Below are 17,695 nucleotides of genomic sequence, written 5' to 3' on the forward strand. Positions count from 1 at the left end.
CGACTTTTTTTCATGTGGTCGATTTCATCAAGTTGCCTTCGTCTTGAGTTTTGACAGCCCTTCGCCAGGAAGTCATTTGCTCTCACAATCCTCAGATATAGGATAGCACACACCTCTGTATCTAGAGAAGTATAATACTAGATGTTACACTTTGCCCAAGAAGTATCTGGCTTCTTGTTATTACGCAGTACTTATCAAAAGGTTCAATCACTCACCGGCTATTTGGGGGTTGTCAACTTTTCAATCTAGAGAGATGGATATGTGCGCAATTATATCTGTTAGAAGCCGAGATTCCTGACTGGGAAGGTGTCTATCGAAATCTTCGAAATAAGCTAGATCGACTACTCCTGCGTATTATATAAATTTTAGTAGAAATGGATTAAATAGACCCTACCTTAATTAACCGTTGTCGGGGGTTCCGAGAATAGCTTGTAGTGCCGAGCCCTAGTAAAGCGGCCGTAGATACTAGCCACGTAAAGGCTAATGACCTTCTAACCGCTATAACTAACTGTAGGTATGATCTTTATCTAGCTTAGAAGGGTAACTGTTCGAATAATATAGAAAATATCTTAATTACCTTAATGCAGTACTGTTATTGCATATCTAAGTTCTAGTAGGTATATAGCTAGGATCCGTTAATAACTATTATAGGTTTACTGCTTATTTTATTCACACTTACTAAATCCTGTAGTTATATGGATATTGTTGCGTGTTCCAGGCACACCGCTTCTGTGCTGAGTGCAGCGCTTGGGTCAATTGCCGATAGATAGCAGTTTCGTAGGTGCAGCCTTTAGGACTTAGTACCATCCTCACCACCTATAGAATCCTCTTGCCTGTATTGCCAACAGGTTATGCGCCCCCCGATACTTCCGCTTTACTGATGTGATTCTTTCAAGGGTCGGAACAACCTCACCATGCCAACCTGGTGAGCTAGGGTTAGTGTGTATTTACAATAACCTCATCATTCTCCGGACTTTGGTTAAATTTCTAACCTCACCGGAGGGCCTGGTTTGGCAACCTGGTTGGTTTATAGTTACTAGGGCTCAAATAGCTATTTTAACAGTACTGACAGCCGTATTTTTGGGTAATTTCAAGGTGCTGGAGGTCCCTACCAGCCGTGTAGGACCCCCTGTAAGACTTGTTAGCTCGCAAATCTCTGCAAAATGTCTAGTACTTTAAACTATAACAGTTGGACAATATGGGCCCTGTGGGCCATGTGGGTCCTATACTTGCCACTATCGCCACCTAGAACGGCGACCATCCCCACATACCTCTATTACGAGAAATGTGGCAAGGATAGAACATTCCCTACTTATCTATATGCTTCTACAACTTGTCTGAATTAATCAGCAAGTCTACCATTCATTGACTATATAAGAACCCTTTTGTTTCCATACATAGACCCTCGAAGAGAGGACCAGAGTTAGCTACAATACAGACAGGTTAGGCATATGTGCCCTCCTTTTGCTCCTTCAACGGGAACATCAAATCCAAGTATAACGCTCAAGCCGCTACCCTAATACTATAGAGGGTATAATTACCCCTAGAAAGCCGACTCCGGTGGCATCGCCATCTCGCCAGATCTCGGCTGAGGCCACTCTGGTACTCCTGGAGGCCCAAGAACACCTTTTCCAGTGTTTCTGTGGCTTCAATTTCTCCGAACCCGGTAAGGCCGTCTCATCATGGGCGTAGGCCTATAGCCATAATATCCAGAAGGATATGAAATTGAGCGGTTATTTTTTTATCTGCCGGTAGAACGGGCACTTCACAGCGGCCAAGCGTTGACACTGGTATTATAGGCATATACCAGATACTACGAAGTTAGTACGGAGCAGGCTTGATAAGCCAGCTAGATACTCTGCTTAGGTCCTAACGGCTAGGAGAGCTACAGATAATAACTAGCTAGATGAACCGGACGAGGCTACAGACACGGAAGAGGCTATAGCCAACTCTGCCAGCATGTTCCCGAGGGACCGCGCCGGCGAGGTTAACGATAGCTTCATATCTTAGCAGTAAATCCAACCAAAAATTCGCTACCCTCACCTAACCTCAAAAAGATAACTGGTTAGTCAACATCACCAGCGTTTTCCTTACTAATTTGGTCATCAGCCAACCAAGGGGGTATGGTGAGGTTGGTGAGGTTAGTCCGACCCTTGGATCCTTTTGACCGACATCAATCGTATCTTCAATCGAAGCATACTTTGCAGGCAGTCGTACTGTAGAAAGCCTATATTCGACGCTTAGGCGATCTCAGAGACGTCCAAATCAATGTTTTCGCGATTATCGTTGGCCGAATTCGCACCTTCCGGCCAGTGAACTCTGTGGATAACCCCGCGTTCCTTACCATTCTGAAGCCAGTTGACACTTTTTCAAGCTTCACCAAACGCTGTGCGCTGCTGCGTAAGCATTCTACCAACTTGACGATCCGTCAAGAAAGCACCAATTCCAGCACTGTGCTGACCACAATATCAGCCACTGCGCATTCTTCACTCACAGATCACATCAGTTTCACTTCAATGGCGTATATCCAAGGACTGCGGCTATTTTTCAAGCTATTTGGTGAAGTTAATACGAAGATCTGGCAGGCCAGAGTGCGGAATAATTGAGGTACGTCGCCTCAAACAGTACCTTTATGGTGTTCTCGAGGCTTATGTTTGGGAGCCTTACGGAGCATACGATGGAACACCTTAAATGGGCTGGATAGGACATGGAAGGGGAGACAGATCCCAAAGTGCTGTGGCACCTGGTTGATATCGTATTCGGCCCCAAGCCAGCCAACATGCCACAGCCAGAGCCAGAGCCAATCAAGCCAGAGCAATTTACGAAACCAGAGCCCTGTCGGAGCCAGTTATGCTAGAGCAAGTTATCCAGCCAGAGATATTCAAGCCGGCCGAACCGATCAATAGCCACGATGGCCTCAAGTCCGTTGACACTAAATCTAATAACATCAAGTCTTTTAATAGCTAAATTGACGGCGTCAAGTACAGCTATACAAATCCAGTTATGTAACTTAAACCGAGTATCACTCAGGCCAATGGCCATGACCAGGACCCCAAACACGACCACTGCGGACCTGTAAGACTCTAAGCAAGGCCATCCAAAAATCGAAAATTTTGAGAGAAAATCAAACCCGTATATATAGTGATGTCGATAAACGTATGACCAAGAGGCCTTCACAAAGTCAGCAAACCTATTTAATATTTACCACGATGCTATTAATCAGTACTGGACTATTGATACCGAATTGACTGCTTTATGGCTGCCGACCAAGCCGTAGATCGTACCTGTTTACCACCAAATAAGCCAGAAATCGACAATCTCCGGGCAAATCACCTATGTACCAGAGAATCACGGCGATTTGGCTCTAGTTAGGAACTGTCACGTAACGAAGTTCCGTCAAGTAACATCAATTCGATACTACCAACCCACCGATCCACCGAACCCGAACCGAATCGACCGACTCGACCGAATACGAGGTATTAAGTGAAGAGAACTAGCCATATGGAGTGGAGGGCTACGAATAAATATTATACATATAAAAATTCTATGAAAATAACTCCGAATGAGTCGATCTTTGCCGTTCTTATGCCCGTAAAGGACCTCCGGCTCTACACTTTTGAGCACAGATTTGAGCACTCCGACAGCTGTTGGGCTGTGGGGGGCCTGTTACATACCTCAGGCACACCGCCTCAGTGCTGGGTGCAGTGCCTGGACCAATTTCCCATAGATCCCCCTTCCGTAGCTGCAGCCTTTGGGACTTAGTCCTATCATCACCGATATAATCCTCTTGCCTGTATTGCCAACATATTTATATCTTAGCAGGCCTACCTTGTAGTTCAATTAGCGCTATCAGTCCGCAGGTAACAAGTAACCGTTAGTATGGTAGAGTTATAACATTAGGACGTTAGGACAGGGATCTATAACCCATATAGCAAGTATAGGGGTCCTACCGGTACGTATCGGGTAACGGCCGATTGATCGGTTCGCGGGTTTATCAGAGGATTCGGTAGCCCCGTGGCATAGAATATTAAGAATGTGATAGACTCGATATAATTCGGCTTAACGGGCTGTACCCTTAATAAGGTGAATGAAGTTGATATAGATAGGGCAATAAGACGGCTTAGAAGATTATAACCATAATGGAATCAGCTTGATACGTGACCCCAAGGGGGGTTGCCCTATAGCTATAGCTATAGATAAAATCGATAGATAGATAAGAGCTATGAAGGAGCTTTGCCAGGCTAGAATAACTGACCCGACCAACCTTTCCTAATACAACAATTCACACCCCATATGCACTCGCATCACAGCTGCTTGACGGCTTGAAGGGCTATAGCCTTGATAAAGTTACTGCAGTTTAATGCACTTAATGAGAAATTCAGTCCTCTGTCGATGACTCTGTGAATCTCGTATTGATTGGTGTGTCTGCTCTACGCCCACGTTGTGCTGCGAAAGCTATGCCTGTGAGGTCTGACCCCACTAGTTACACATGCCGCTACACCGCCTTCGGCCTAGGGCATAACTGTGGCGCTCAATCCACACTTAATAGCTTAAAGGGTTAACGGCTAAGTAAGTAAGTGAATTAGCTATTGATCGAACACGTGAATAGATATGAAGTCCGGTTAAGAACATGGAGGGGCTAAATCTGATTAGTCCAGATAAGGTTAATCCGACTCCGAGGTGGTCTCAGCAAATATTTGCAAATCATTCAACCAAATCAAATATGAAGGTTGAGTTTGTTTTTGTATAGCTGACTAATCCAAATACAGATCAAATCGTACACCCTTATTTGCTTTGTTTGCTCTGTGTCAGACACTCTGTATTCGTGCTCACTCACCATAAATCCCCGGTGGATGGGGATACAACTCAGATTTCTGACCATCACCGTTCAATAAGTTTCCTCAGCTAGCTACTGTGGATTTCTGCAACACACATGGCGAGTGATCGTTACAAACAATATAGATTACCCAGTTCCCAGGCAATCTAGAGCAACTTTTTACGTAATGCACTAAGTGGTTCCCAGAGCGCAGAATTTGCGCGGACATCATCTGGTCATGAAGTTGCCTAACAAGCAAGGATATCCATCATGGCGTGTATGTCGGTGGGCACCGTCAATTTGTAGAGGTCGTCCAGCGGAGTGTTATCGGAACTTGGGAGATCCGGTAATGAACGACGCCAAGCAGAAGCGATAGGGCACCAACATTGGCATCAATGACACAGTCCATTGGCCGATCTTCGGTTTTTGTGACTGTTTGAAATTGCCATATGAGAGTTGGCAGGAGAAAGGCGACGTCCGGGATACTGACTTGGAGAATAAAATGAATCTCCGTTGTGGCCCAGGTCCCACTAGCAGCTCGAGATCGCCGTCCGAATCGAAAGTTTTTGCTATCCTGTCTGTAAGCGAGAGTCGATGGTTGGCAAGCGTACGCTACGTAGAGCTGAATGGCTTGTGGGTCACTAATACTGCTTTAAAGCAACTTGCACAATGGTAAATCCAGTCAATGCAAGAAATAATGCAACTCCCAGACAAACCATATATCAGCCCTGGCTCAAATTCACATCTAGGGTTATAGCTTCAAAGTATCCCAGGGTGATCACATACCTTATCGAGATCCGACAATATATCCGACTCCACCTGGGACCGAATGTGATAAATAACACGTTCTCGTCCGCTGCACTCGATTCCTTATCTCCGTGTACAGAGTGCCCGGCTCTAGAATCCCGACGTAGTTCTGACCGTCACATCTCTCCAGAGATACCTCGTAGCTGGTATATTTCTTGAGCTTATGGAATAACGCATCCATATCTTACATCTTGTGGTGTGTAATTGAGTAGGACTATTCAACTACATTTTTAACAATGCTTAGCCATCAACTCGTCTGTAGAGCGTCAGCCATTGTGCATCACGAGAGGAATCCCAGGGCGGTACCCATTTGCGGAGTTATACATCAAACAGAACCATGGCCATGTAGTTTTTGACAGGTGCTTGGCTAGCGTTTCTGCGGGCCTGACCCTACGGCATCCTGGTTCTCGAAGAATTTGAAATCAAGCTTTATCAACATCGTTACGGAGCTGGCTGGTTTATTGGCATACTCGCGCCCAATATCTGGAACAATAGTCACGGCGCTGCGCCCTTGATTAGGCTGCCAAGCTGATCAGTCCCCCACCTTTCGGCCGAGCTCGCTCGCTCTCGGCTGGAGATGCTACAGGCTTGTTGACTCGACAGGTCTCCACTTGGACCTTCCATCATGATCGTTGCTGCCACCGCATATCCTGGCGCGAGTCAGTTTCGGAGGGTGGCGTTCCGCACCTTGCGGAACATAACTGGAGCAATGAATGCGCGTGATTTCCAACGTCACATGCCGATAATGCAAGCAAACGAAGTCCGCCGTGTTCTTCCAAGTGGCCACGGCGGACAAGACCAGCAAAGGGCACGATACAGTTGTTGAACAGAGAAAAACACCGAGGGAAAAAGAAAATGGAAACATTTCCAGCGCCCTCAACTCCTGAGACCTTCCACTGCCCCAGATATCTCAAACATGTAGCAGTAAATGATTCGTTAACCCGATGGCGCCGAGCTCCTGGTGTCCTTTGAACTCCGCGTGTTATCGCTTTCAACCTCCATCTTCTTCCTCCTCAAAAACTCATCCAGCAACGCATGCACCGTCCCCAACGGCAACTCCGCAAGCTGGTGCTTAACATGGCGCGGGAACACGTCCGATTCCGTTTCCCTGAACTCTTCCAGCGCCTGATTCAGGCGCAGCACCTGCTTCCAGGAAACAATCGAATCCCCCAGCAGGAATGTCGGGAAGCGCGCAAGCGCAATCTCCTCCAGTATCCACCGGCGCTGGAAATACGGCCGATTCCAAAAATCATTCGCGCCGATCCAGTGCCGGGCTTGGTGGAAATCGCTTCCATCGGCCGACTCCTGCCACGTCCACGCGATCTGCTTCGCCCACTCGTGCCTCGGGGCGTAGTCTTCCGGGTGCGCTTCCCGATCGGCCGGTTCGCCCCAGTTCACCGGCATTTTCTCGTCGATGTCCTTGAGACAAGCTAAGCCTGCGTCCGAGTATTCGGTCTTGAGGCCCAGCCAGCCGATGACCATTTTCGCCGAGCCGTAGATTTGCGCCATGCCTAGGAACTGGTTGGATTGCTCGGAGTCGTCCTGGTGGTTGATGCAGAGGGCGTCGATCCAGAGGCGTAGGGGTGGCGTCTCGCCCGCCCCGTCGGCGTCCGGGTCGGGCAGGATCGAGGATACGTGCCGCAGGAGATGTGTAAGCCAGCGCGGGGCTCGCTTGTTGTCAGGGCGGCGGGGTTCGCGGGCTGGCCGTTTGGTTAGAGTCGGGAAGAAGACGGTGCGCACGTGTTTTAATGCTTGAGCCAAGTGCGATGTGATGGTAATGGGCACGCCGTTGACGAGGATGCGCTCCGTCTCGCTCTGGTCGCCATAGAGGGACGAGAGCGCCAGGTATTCCAGGTCTTCGGTTAGCCGCACCGTAACGAGGCGGCAGACTACCTGGTCGTCTGGGTTGCCATTGTGCGCGGGCTGCAGCTCCAGCAGGCGGAATTCTTGCTTCGAGGGGTTGAGCCGGCTGTACCTTATGAGCTGTCGGGGCGCCTTCGTCGCCATGGCGTACGGGCGTTTTGCGGACGGCGGAGATAGGTGTGCATGTGGTTGGTTTGTGCTGAGGAAGTTTTAGAAACAGGACATCATTCTAGAAGGAAATGGAGCAGGGCAAAAACTTTTAGGATTTTCTGCCCGTTAGGCGCTGAAGAGGTGTGGTCCTTGAAGGCGACAACCGTTGGGTCAAACTTGAGCTCCACACCCATGTTTTAATCCATGTTCTCCTGGGGTACTGTTGTCATTTTGACGTTCCCGTGCCGTTGCAGCTGGGATGATAACCAGTTACCTGGTCTTGTCCCTTCTATCGGTGAGCAAATGGAACCTGCCATGGCCTGTCGACTGGCCCCGGCAGTGGAACAGGTTCAACCACTAGGCAGGCAATTACTACTTTGATGACATGGGCCGGCACGTGCAGGGGCTTAGTGGGCACGAAACGCACAAAACCTGCCTGTCTACGACAAAGCTCATATCCATATATTATTGTACCTGTGAGGAACACAAGGCACGAGGCACCTTTTGCAGCTGTGGTAAGTGGATGAAGCCTGATTCATGGCAAGCAGCTTGAGTCATCTTTGGCAGTCGCTGGTTTCCATCTATGTCCTTCCTCCGCTGCGACTTCGCTTCTTCGTTTAGCGTGCAAGTACCGCTGCGGCTGCAAGGTTCCCAATCCCAGGGAGCAGGGGTTGAGATCTGCAGCTCCACAGTCAACGTCAACTGTCGTAATTTTTTACATCCTTTCACAACTGCCTTGAATTTTGTTGTCCCCTCTCTCGCAGGTCCAACTGCCGGACGTTCGCATGTAACCGTCCATGAGTTGCAAAGCTTATTTTTGCGAACTCTCCGTTCATCTTGAGGTCGTCTCGCTTAATCCTGGCTTGCATTGCCGGACAGGGGACTTCGATATGCAGCCAGGTACGGATGTATGCCTCAAAATAGCTTAGCGGAACCATGCCAGTTGCTTGTCAGATTCATGTTCCTAGAGCACCCAGAGCTTTGGACCAATAAAACCCGAACGTTCATGTCTGGGATGACGACTTCAGACTGGCCATGCGGTCCCAATAACATGGTACCCTAGAAGTCTCTAAATCACGCGAACGTCACACCCGAACCACTGTCGAACAATCCGCAGTAACGATTGACGACTCGTGGCGATGAATGGAATACGCCACAAGAGCGTCCATCTTGAAAACCATAGAGAAATCATTACGTACGTGGTATGAGGTGGAATAAGAATTATCCTATCAGGTACCAATGGAGGCTGCTAGATACTACCACTATACTAAATGCATTGGTACCTTATTGACGCAGCCAGCCAGGTCCTTTCAAAACCTTCTACAATTTCGATTAAAGCCCTTTTCAAGGCCTACTAGCTAATATCGTGAGATTTCCAGGGTTTAAGCTACACACGCGTATATCCATCATACTAGTACGAGATCGACCTGGGAACCGAATAAGTTATTCTGGCCTGGCAGAGCGCTTTCATAGCTCTTATCTATCTTATCTATAGCTATAGGCCAACCCCCCTTAGGGTCACGTATCAAACGCCTACGATCCTAAATATTCCATCAGAAAAGTACGACAACTTGCAAACATTAGAACTAGATGGAGAACTAACCGCATTGACCACCTTTTTGCATACACCCCCATTTTGCAGGGTCTAACTGAATCAACCTAAATACTTCGCCCATATTATTTATATACAGAACATACTTAATTTAAGTGTCCGAAGACTTAGATATATTCTTTCGAGCCCTCTTTTTAGGAGGGACCCTTCCTTCGAGAAAAGTATCAATTTCTAACTGCTTATCCGGTAAAATAGGCCGTATTCGCTTATTTCGCTTGTCCTGGGCTGTTCGGATCGCTGATAAGTTAACAAATACTTTATTCGGGTCTGGCTCGACGGGCTGGCGTATATCTGGAGCGTATTTATCGAGTTCTTAATATAGTCGCTCGTTTTCGATACGTAATTTGGCATTCTCGGCGGCCTGGAGTGTAAGGGCATGTGTCGAATATCACGTGTGTCCAATCGAGTAGTCTGCAGTGCGTAAGATTGTATATGAATGAGGTGTGTTGTTCTCTGTCTTCTGTTCTCGCGAACTCCCGTTGCTCTGCCTTTTATAGATTCTTTAGAACATGTCGGTAACTTTGGTGTTACTTTTGAGAAGAGGGGTTCCTTTCGCCTTCTGAACTTTAAGTGACAATAATCTTCTCTAGTGCCATATTATTTCTGAACCTAGGAACCAGGTGCCCTATCTGACACCTTGCCCGCCTTGCCTACTAGGGTACGAATCTTACTAGATACCCCGCCCTCGGGCGAATACAACGATATAGGCTTGGACCTTGACTGAGAATCTTGGGCAGGCGATCTATGCAGTGATCATGTTAGATGACGTGTGCTTCGTCGTAAGTGAGTCTTGATGATTCCTTCAAAGCAAGCATTTTAAGGGACATGTGGTCATACCGCTGCCTCGAAGAAGCCGAGGATAAATACCTCGGTAGAGATACGACTGCTTTTGCACGACAGCTTCAACCAAAAAAAGACGAAAAGCCTGGGCTACCCCATATTTCAGTGTGCGAGATGACGTACTCTCTGCACCCTTGAGTTGATCTAGAACAAGGGGTTGGCCACAGCTGGATAAGCGCGATAGAGTGGTGGATTCGGACTTTAAGGTTGTATATTCGTGGACGGCTGGCACAGACTTGCAGGTTTCGAAGTATATGTGGAAATCTACAAGAAACTCTTCAGATTACTAAGCAGTGGACGGGGAAGCGATATAATTGAACAATGAGCTCTGAATCCGACCCTTTGTGATTCTGAAAGTACTTTCTGCTTGCCATTTATCATCTTTACAACGGCCGCTTGACAGATATTTCAAGGCATTAAAAAGGCCTCGAGTTGATCTCTATCTAAGCTTACGATTTTGTAATAAGAGAGGCCCCATGTTCATAAATTAGTACGATCGTAGACTCTAAACAATATTACTAACTTCGCTAGCCGTACGATCGACTCGTCACATATTCAACTACGATAAGATCGCAGTGATGTGGCAAGCATGAGGACTCAAACTTTAGCCTTTTATCCAAGCTAAAAAAACATCAGGACATAGGAGAGAAAAAGATAGAAACTGAGAGTGACTGAGCTGAGCTGTAGCTATAATCACAAAAGTAGTTTGACCACTACCTTAATGAAGCTTTGATCGATCGACATCGTTAGTAAGATATTCGGGTAATCTTACTCGCCCTAGGGAATTAGACTCTTTGGTTAGTACAGGATGTGGTCGTCTACCGTAGCGATGATGTGGCCGGTGGCAGCTTCGATGCCGATCTTCATTTGCTCGCGCTTGCCGGACTTAGAGGGATCTATGGCGAGGACGGAGACTTTGGCTGCTTGGTCTGCTGTCAGGGAGGCCATCTCCAATCTCTTGTGGAAATCACCCAGATGCTTCTCTGTAGTCACAATGATTAGTTCTAGGGGGTCGTTGTCGAGACATGAGCGCAGGCTGGCGGTGAAGGCGGAAGGAGGATCAAGCGCGCAGGTGATGATGCTGACGTCCTTGTTGGGCTTGTAGGAGGGATTGTTAGACAATGGGACCGGCTGGTAGGAGGCATGAGCTGTGGATGCGATTTGTCTGTCAAGGCGGCCCCAGAGCCTGTTGCTGCTGTCAGAATGCGTTCCGACTCTGGGCTTATTTTAGCTCACCAAAAGCTGGCTAGGATAGCTAGTGAGACTACAGATGCCATGATGACAAATCTAAAGATACGTCATAGTTAGGATTACTGAAGATATAGGAAGAGTAGTTTTAACTAGGATGTGAACATCCTGGAAAGCACTATAAAGAGTCAGGGAGTAAAGAGTGGAATTTATACTTTGTAGTAGCATATAACAATAAAAACGCACAGTTGTTCGATATTCACCCTGGTGAATACAGCGTGGTCTTACGTGCAAGTTATAAAAGTACATCACAGGTTTCTGGGATAGCTACGTTCACATACTGAAATATGTTACTAAGGCTGATGTCACAAGTGTAACAACAATAACAATTCTGTTTAACCACTCTCAACCTGTTCTATTCCCATTACCGCCTGCTCAATGTGTTGTAAAGTTGTGGTATTGTAAATCTTTTGAGAAGATAACTAAAGCTAGCTGCAAGTGGTGTTACCTGTATTTACCCTGTAGAGATGTGTTGAGTAATGTAGAGTTGATGCAAGTGATAGAAAAGAAAACAGAAGATAACTGTCCAAACTCATCACACCGGAAGCGTATATTACACATCCGTCTGATACTGTCTCTTATATGCTGAGAGATGCAGCGTAACAAGTTCTCCGCCTTCGCTGGAGAATCACCCGGATTGCATGAAGCCGCGTCTCGGACCAGAAGTACTGTGTGCATTCTGCTTTGCACCTCTTACAGAAAACTTTAGAGTCTTACTGCCGTATGTCCAGATGCAGCGCGTCTTGTAGGGCGAGTGACCGTGGACCCATAGGAGCCAGTCGAGGAGCAAAGGACCTTGTTATGATCGCAGAAGATTTCGGAGCCGGCGAAATAGTGCTCGTAGATCATGCTGCAGAGCTCACCCAGGAGGTTGAAGAAGCCGGTTTTATTGGAAAATAGCTTGAATGAGATGGGAAGTCCCGTTGTCATTGTTGTACAGTTTTGTAGGTGCGCGGGGACTCGAGAAAGGGGTTTCTCACTGAGGAATTTCCAAGTTTTCTAAGTATTACGCATATTAAAGAAGAAATTCTGCCGGCAATTCTTTAGTATGTCTACAATATGCTCGAAAGCAAACAATCACATTGACTCCCGTTACTCGGCGTGGCATGGCCTGAGTCCAATATGAGTAACTAAGTACGGTGGTTTTGAAAATGGAAAGATCTAGACATGCCCCGGAATGCTAAGTTCGGCGCGCACATTTGTTGTAGTAGGGCTAGGAAGTGGCACTCGTCAATTTTGCGCTATGTTTGTCTTGAACTTCTCCAGTTCTAAGCTTTCTGACGCGGGTCGAGGACACTGCAGCAAAGTGTGAGCACACCTATCTCGACCCAGCTGATAAATGTACTGAGAACGTATGACTCGCTGTAAAAGAACTCGTTGTATATAACTAACACTTCTCCCCCTTTTTATTTCTGCCCCTATCGGTCTGAAACTATGGATTACAGGTCCTAGGACCGTTATACCGGCGCCGATATGATTCGGGACATCTTAGTGGATAACCCAGGGGTTTGACGTTCAATATCCCTTGAAATAGGTGCCTTGAAAACTTACAAAGCTAGACGCCAAAACAATCCCGAAGCTTGAGATGCGACTGAGAATGAAATCTGGGTTGGAAAGGGTCAGCCAGAGAGGGAAAGGGGGGATGATACGCGCAAACATTCGACTCCCAAATGCGACGCGACGTGCACCTCGAACTCTCCAACGTCGTTAGCTGTCAGCCAAATCACGAGCCTGACGTCACATACGACTTAATGCATGTCACCCCTAATACGAATTCGCCGGGATGCGGCAGGTAAACCGCCCCACGATCGGCTTCCGGTACCCATTTATACCCAGAGAAAATCTCAATCCAGGCACAGCCGCAGAGGTTATCGGTCCGGCCGCAGCCTACCATCGAACCATCCTCCCCGGAGATCAAAGATGCGCTGCAATGCGCCAGAAAAAAAGAAAGCCCAAATGCTGATGTGCGCAGAACGATCTGTCGCAACCTGTGTGAAACTTGTACGCCGTGATTGGCAGACCCACCACCGCAGCCGATCAGCGAAAGACATCGCATAGATGTGATAAATGCCGTCTGGCGACCCGGTAATACTGACGACACTGGTAGATGAAGCGCCCCACTGCCGGCCCACCGTTGCACATCACGCCGCAGCTGTGCTGCTGCAGCGTTTTAACATTACCGATGGTGTGATTAGATGCCAGAGAGATGATGGATTGGGGGGGAGACAGCCCTAGCTGCTACTGGGCTATATGGAGTTTCCTTGGCCTTTTCTTGCTCTCCGATAGCCTTTCCTTCCTCCAAGCCAAGCCAAGGTTTTAAACCCCATTTAAGAGATCGATGCAGTATGCGATTCTCATCATGGCCAGTGATTGCGTACACTCTCACTGGATTGGTCACGGCTGTCGATATTAATTGGAATTCTGACAGTTTGTGCTTCCTGTCGCATATCGAAAGAGTAAAGTTCACTGACATGATAACACAGCATCGATCAAAGATGGAGCAGCAACAATTGCCTATGGCTTGATGAAGTACTACTCGGGCAACAACACGGGCGATGTTGCTGGCAACTTGCCAGATCCATATTACTGTACGTCAAAAATATCCCAATCCCCAAAGTCAACTACTCAGAATTCCATCAGGGTGGGAAGCCGGCGCCATGTTCGGAACCATGGTCGACTACTGGGCTTACACGGGTGACGATACCTACGTGGATGTGACCTTCCAAGCCCTCCAACACCAAGTCGGCGACGACGACGACTTCATGCCCACGAATCAAACCCTCACCGAAGGCAACGACGACCAAGGCTTCTGGGCGCTATCCGCCATGACGGCCGCCGAGATGGGCTTCAAGAATCCCGAAAACGGCACCAATGGCGTGCAATGGCTCGCTCTCGCCCAGGCGGTATTCAACGAGTACGTCTGGCGCTGGGACAATAGCACGTGTGGCGGTGGGCTGCGCTGGCAGGTGTTTACGTTTAATAACGGGTACAACTACAAGAACGCCGTGTCGAACGGATGTTTTTTCAACATTGCGGCTAGACTGGCGCGGTACACAGGCAATGAAACCTACGCGGATTGGGCCGAGACTATCTACGATTGGATGACGGACGTGGGATTCATCGACGACGAGTATAACGTGTACGACGGCGCAAGCGACACGGATAATTGCTCCAAGATCGACGCAACGCAGTGGACGTACAATGCGGGGCTATTCATGCACGGCGCGGCAACCATGTGGAATTACACCAACGGGACGTCGACGGAGTGGAGAGACCGCGCTCAGGGGTTTGTGACGAAATCCGCCAACTTGTTTTTTAACAACAGTGTTATGTATGAGCCACCATGCGAGCCGCAGGATACGTGTAGGACGGACCAGTTGTCGTTCAAGGCCTTTTTGGTGAGGTGGATGGCAGGGACGGCGCAGGTTATGAGCTCGACGTACGAGACCATCTACCCGCTGCTCCTAGCTTCGGGCAAGGCAGCCGCGGAGCAGTGTGATGGGACGGCTACGACGAGTGATGGGTATAAGGGACTGGAGGGGACGGCGTGTGGCATGCACTGGACCCAGGGCTCGATGTGGGATGGATCGAACGGCGTGGGACAGCAGATGGCGGCTTTGGCGGCTGTGGTTTATACCCGGGTCCAGAAGGCGCCCACGCCCTATACGTCGGTTTCGGGTGGAACGTCGACGGGTGACTCGAGTGGAGGGGCCGCCAAGACGGATAACACCGTCAAGAAGAATAGGGCCATTACCACCGGGGATAGGGCTGGTGCGGGCATCCTGACGACCTTCATCCTGGCTGGTCTTCTTGGAGGGTGTGGGTGGCTGCTTATTGACTAAACGTTCTCAGGAGGCCTCAAAACTGTGTGTTCACATGCTTGGAGCTCGTGGACTCACGTGTTAGAGAGTGGATGGTTACGTGGCGTTCGGGAACGAGGGATTAGACATTAATGTGACATTAATTACAGAATTGAATCATGCACAGGCTTGGCGTGTATAGACGCGCCTCCTGAGATTACTATGTTGTCCAACGCACTAGTCTGACTTTCATTAAAGGCAGCTAGTATTACCACGAAGCCCGCCACATGCTAACAGGATGAATTGGTTATTCTTGTGATTGTCCTCCCCATGTACACTAACATATGAATCACCCAGGATGATGCAATTTGCCCTGAATTCAAGTTCGTTTTAATTGGAGGTTCGTTCACGTCGTGGCCTATACCTAGGGGACAGGTCTGACTTGACCAGTTTAGTTTCTCAAAACCTTGATACTTACACCTGCAAAATGTGTGCCCCCTATTTCGACAGTAATGTAGGGTAATGTAGGGCACTGTTAAAAAATTCTCTCAACTGCCGACGCTAAGCAGCAGAGAATTTGTTGAAGGCGCAAGGCGGTACCTACAGGTACCTACATCAGGACAGAGTTTACCCTACTCAATGCAACCGAACATCTAATCATCCTGTGCTATTCCTCCCGGCCAGCGACATACATTCTTGCTTGCTTTGTTACATTATTCAGTTGGTCGTGAGCTACTCCTAAAAGGCCACGCGTTCTGAATAATCGATCTTGGCCGAATGAGATTCGGCAATTGGGAAGAGGTGGGAGCTAGACGGATGATGGCGCTAGAACGAAGCTTTTTTCGCCCTAATGCACATAACGTAACCCACCCATAAACGGGCCACACCCCTTAGCGGGCCACCATTTTTGGCATAATAAGAGGATGATCAATAACAGCATAACAAGCAGAGTTGAAGCTATTCACAACGCTATTTTCAACTAAATACATCAGAATCGAGCGGTAATTCCTTCCAAACGCGTTTAGCAAAGGTAACAACGCCCCTAAGGGCTTGTATACGCTCCTTTTCACTCATTACCTGAGCCTCTCGCTCCTCTCTCCGGCGCTGTTGATCTCGAACCTCTTTAACAGTTAATACACGTGCAGTACCACAGGATTTCTTCGTCCTTCTATTTCTACTCTCCTGTTGTTTCCTGACGAGGCCCTCGTTAATCTTCTGTAAGGCTAGATTATCTGCTAGAGCTGTTAGGCAAGTCTCTTTAATAAAAGAAACCTTACGCTGTAAGGTGCTATCACAAACAGTGACAAGCTTAGCTACAATCTCATTGATCTGCTGAGCCGTATCCCTATCAACTTGAATATCAACGCGTACACCATTCTCGTCGGTAAGGCTCGCAAATGGAGGGGTCTTTGGCCGGTACTTGGCGAGGATCTTCGACGGATCTAGTGGGGATAAGCCAGTACCTCTCCAAGCGCCCGGGATATTGCGGTAGATAGTAGATCTAGCTTGTTGATATAATAATAAGAACTGCTGGTTGTCGACTCGTACGGCACCGAAGATAGACCGTTCAGTGATCAGGGACTTGTACGCCTTTGCCAGAGGGCCGAAGATACCCTTGTCAAGGGGTTGAAGCTCGTGGGTCGAATGGGGGGGCAGGCAGAGAGGAATGATTTGATTTGCTTCGCAGTATTCGACGAATTCAAGGGATACGTGGCTTATGTGACCATCTAGAATAAGAAGGCGGTATTGACCACGACACTGTTGACGTGTATACGTATCAAAATGGCGTAGCCAGGTCAAGGCAATCTGTCGATCGGTCCAGCCATTTGGGCTGACCTGAATAACAGTCCTTGGATCGATCCTCTCGTCTATCCAAGACGGCAGAATCCTCTTGCCCTCGAATATGATAAAAGGCGGTAGGGAGTAGCCGTTGATTCCTATACATTCGATGATAGAGACCCATTCACGGTTACCAGGCTGGTTAGCAAAGGCCTGATCGTCCTCTAGAGAGATAATAACTTTAGGGTTATCACCGATCCCTTTGCTAATCCCCTTCTCGTCCATATTGTAGGTATCATCGTCCGTGATCGCGTATTGTTCTTTAACTCGTCGGTAGAGGTCGAACCATTCGGTGAGGATATCGTACGTGATACCATCCTTTCGAGCTTGATCTAGACTACGAACCCTATAGGTCTTCAGCTTAGGGTGGCGGTCTAGAAAGCTAGTGTACCAGTTGACCCCTAGGGGGTCTGTATCTCCTTTCGCTTCCAGCAGGTTCACTGCTAGCCCTTCCACTGCTTTGATAGTCAAGGGCCATCCCCACGCAGCTAACTGAAGCAAGGCTCGTTCGATCGTAGCTTCTTCGGCAGGTAATAATCGCTGTCGGTGTTGGTGGGCGGTGGTCCGGCTCTGGCGGCCTTGAATTCGGGCTTGGAGGGTTGTTCTGGGGACCCCAAAGAGCTCGGCTGCTTTACGTATACTAGGGACTTCCCCAGAACGAAAAGACTTGATGGCTTTATTGATCTGGTCTTCCTGATCCATTTGAGGAAAGAATAAAGA

General features: G+C 48.2%; 3 protein-coding genes across 3 annotated transcripts; 1 reads left to right on the forward strand and 2 right to left on the reverse strand.

Annotated features, from left to right (window-relative positions):
• Window positions 1-6,434: 6,434 nt before the first annotated feature.
• On the reverse strand, window positions 6,435-7,782 carry BCR38DRAFT_376054 (heterokaryon incompatibility protein). The gene has a single exon (XM_040857345.1). The coding sequence runs from the start codon at window positions 7,628-7,630 to the stop codon at window positions 6,560-6,562; it is 1,071 nt and encodes a 356-aa protein (XP_040712330.1). The 5' UTR covers window positions 7,631-7,782; the 3' UTR covers window positions 6,435-6,559.
• Window positions 7,783-10,886: 3,104 nt separating this feature from the next.
• On the reverse strand, window positions 10,887-11,365 carry BCR38DRAFT_412751 (uncharacterized protein; the record flags this gene model as incomplete). The annotated part of the gene is made up of 2 exons (XM_040858737.1): window positions 10,887-11,274; window positions 11,325-11,365. 2 exons carry the CDS (start codon window positions 11,363-11,365, stop codon window positions 10,887-10,889), a joined length of 429 nt encoding a protein of 142 aa, XP_040712331.1.
• A 1,937-nt stretch (window positions 11,366-13,302) lies between these two features.
• On the forward strand, window positions 13,303-15,394 carry BCR38DRAFT_468347 (cell wall glycosyl hydrolase). Its single transcript, XM_040862772.1, has 3 exons — window positions 13,303-13,763; window positions 13,820-13,924; window positions 13,977-15,394. The coding sequence occupies exons 1-3, from the start codon at window positions 13,682-13,684 to the stop codon at window positions 15,176-15,178; spliced, it is 1,389 nt and encodes a 462-aa protein (XP_040712332.1). The 5' UTR covers window positions 13,303-13,681; the 3' UTR covers window positions 15,179-15,394.
• Window positions 15,395-17,695: the final 2,301 nt, after the last annotated feature.

The sequence above is a fragment of the Pseudomassariella vexata genome, assembly GCF_002105095.1.
Source record: "Pseudomassariella vexata strain CBS 129021 chromosome Unknown BCR38scaffold_13, whole genome shotgun sequence".
NCBI lineage: Eukaryota > Fungi > Ascomycota > Sordariomycetes > Amphisphaeriales > Pseudomassariaceae > Pseudomassariella > Pseudomassariella vexata.

Excerpts from the sequence above, each read along its gene's own strand:
- BCR38DRAFT_376054 (XM_040857345.1), bottom strand. The coding sequence starts at position 7,630 with ATGGCGACGAAGGCGCCCCGACAGCTCATAAGGTACAGCCGGCTCAAC.
- BCR38DRAFT_468347 (XM_040862772.1), top strand. The coding sequence starts at position 13,682 with ATGCGATTCTCATCATGGCCAGTGATTGCGTACACTCTCACTGGATTG. Across the intron at positions 13,764-13,819 it reads TATTAATTGGAATTCTGACA|CATCGATCAAAGATGGAGCA; the intron begins GTTTGTGCTTCC and ends ATGATAACACAG. Across the intron at positions 13,925-13,976 it reads CTTGCCAGATCCATATTACT|GGTGGGAAGCCGGCGCCATG; the intron begins GTACGTCAAAAA and ends GAATTCCATCAG.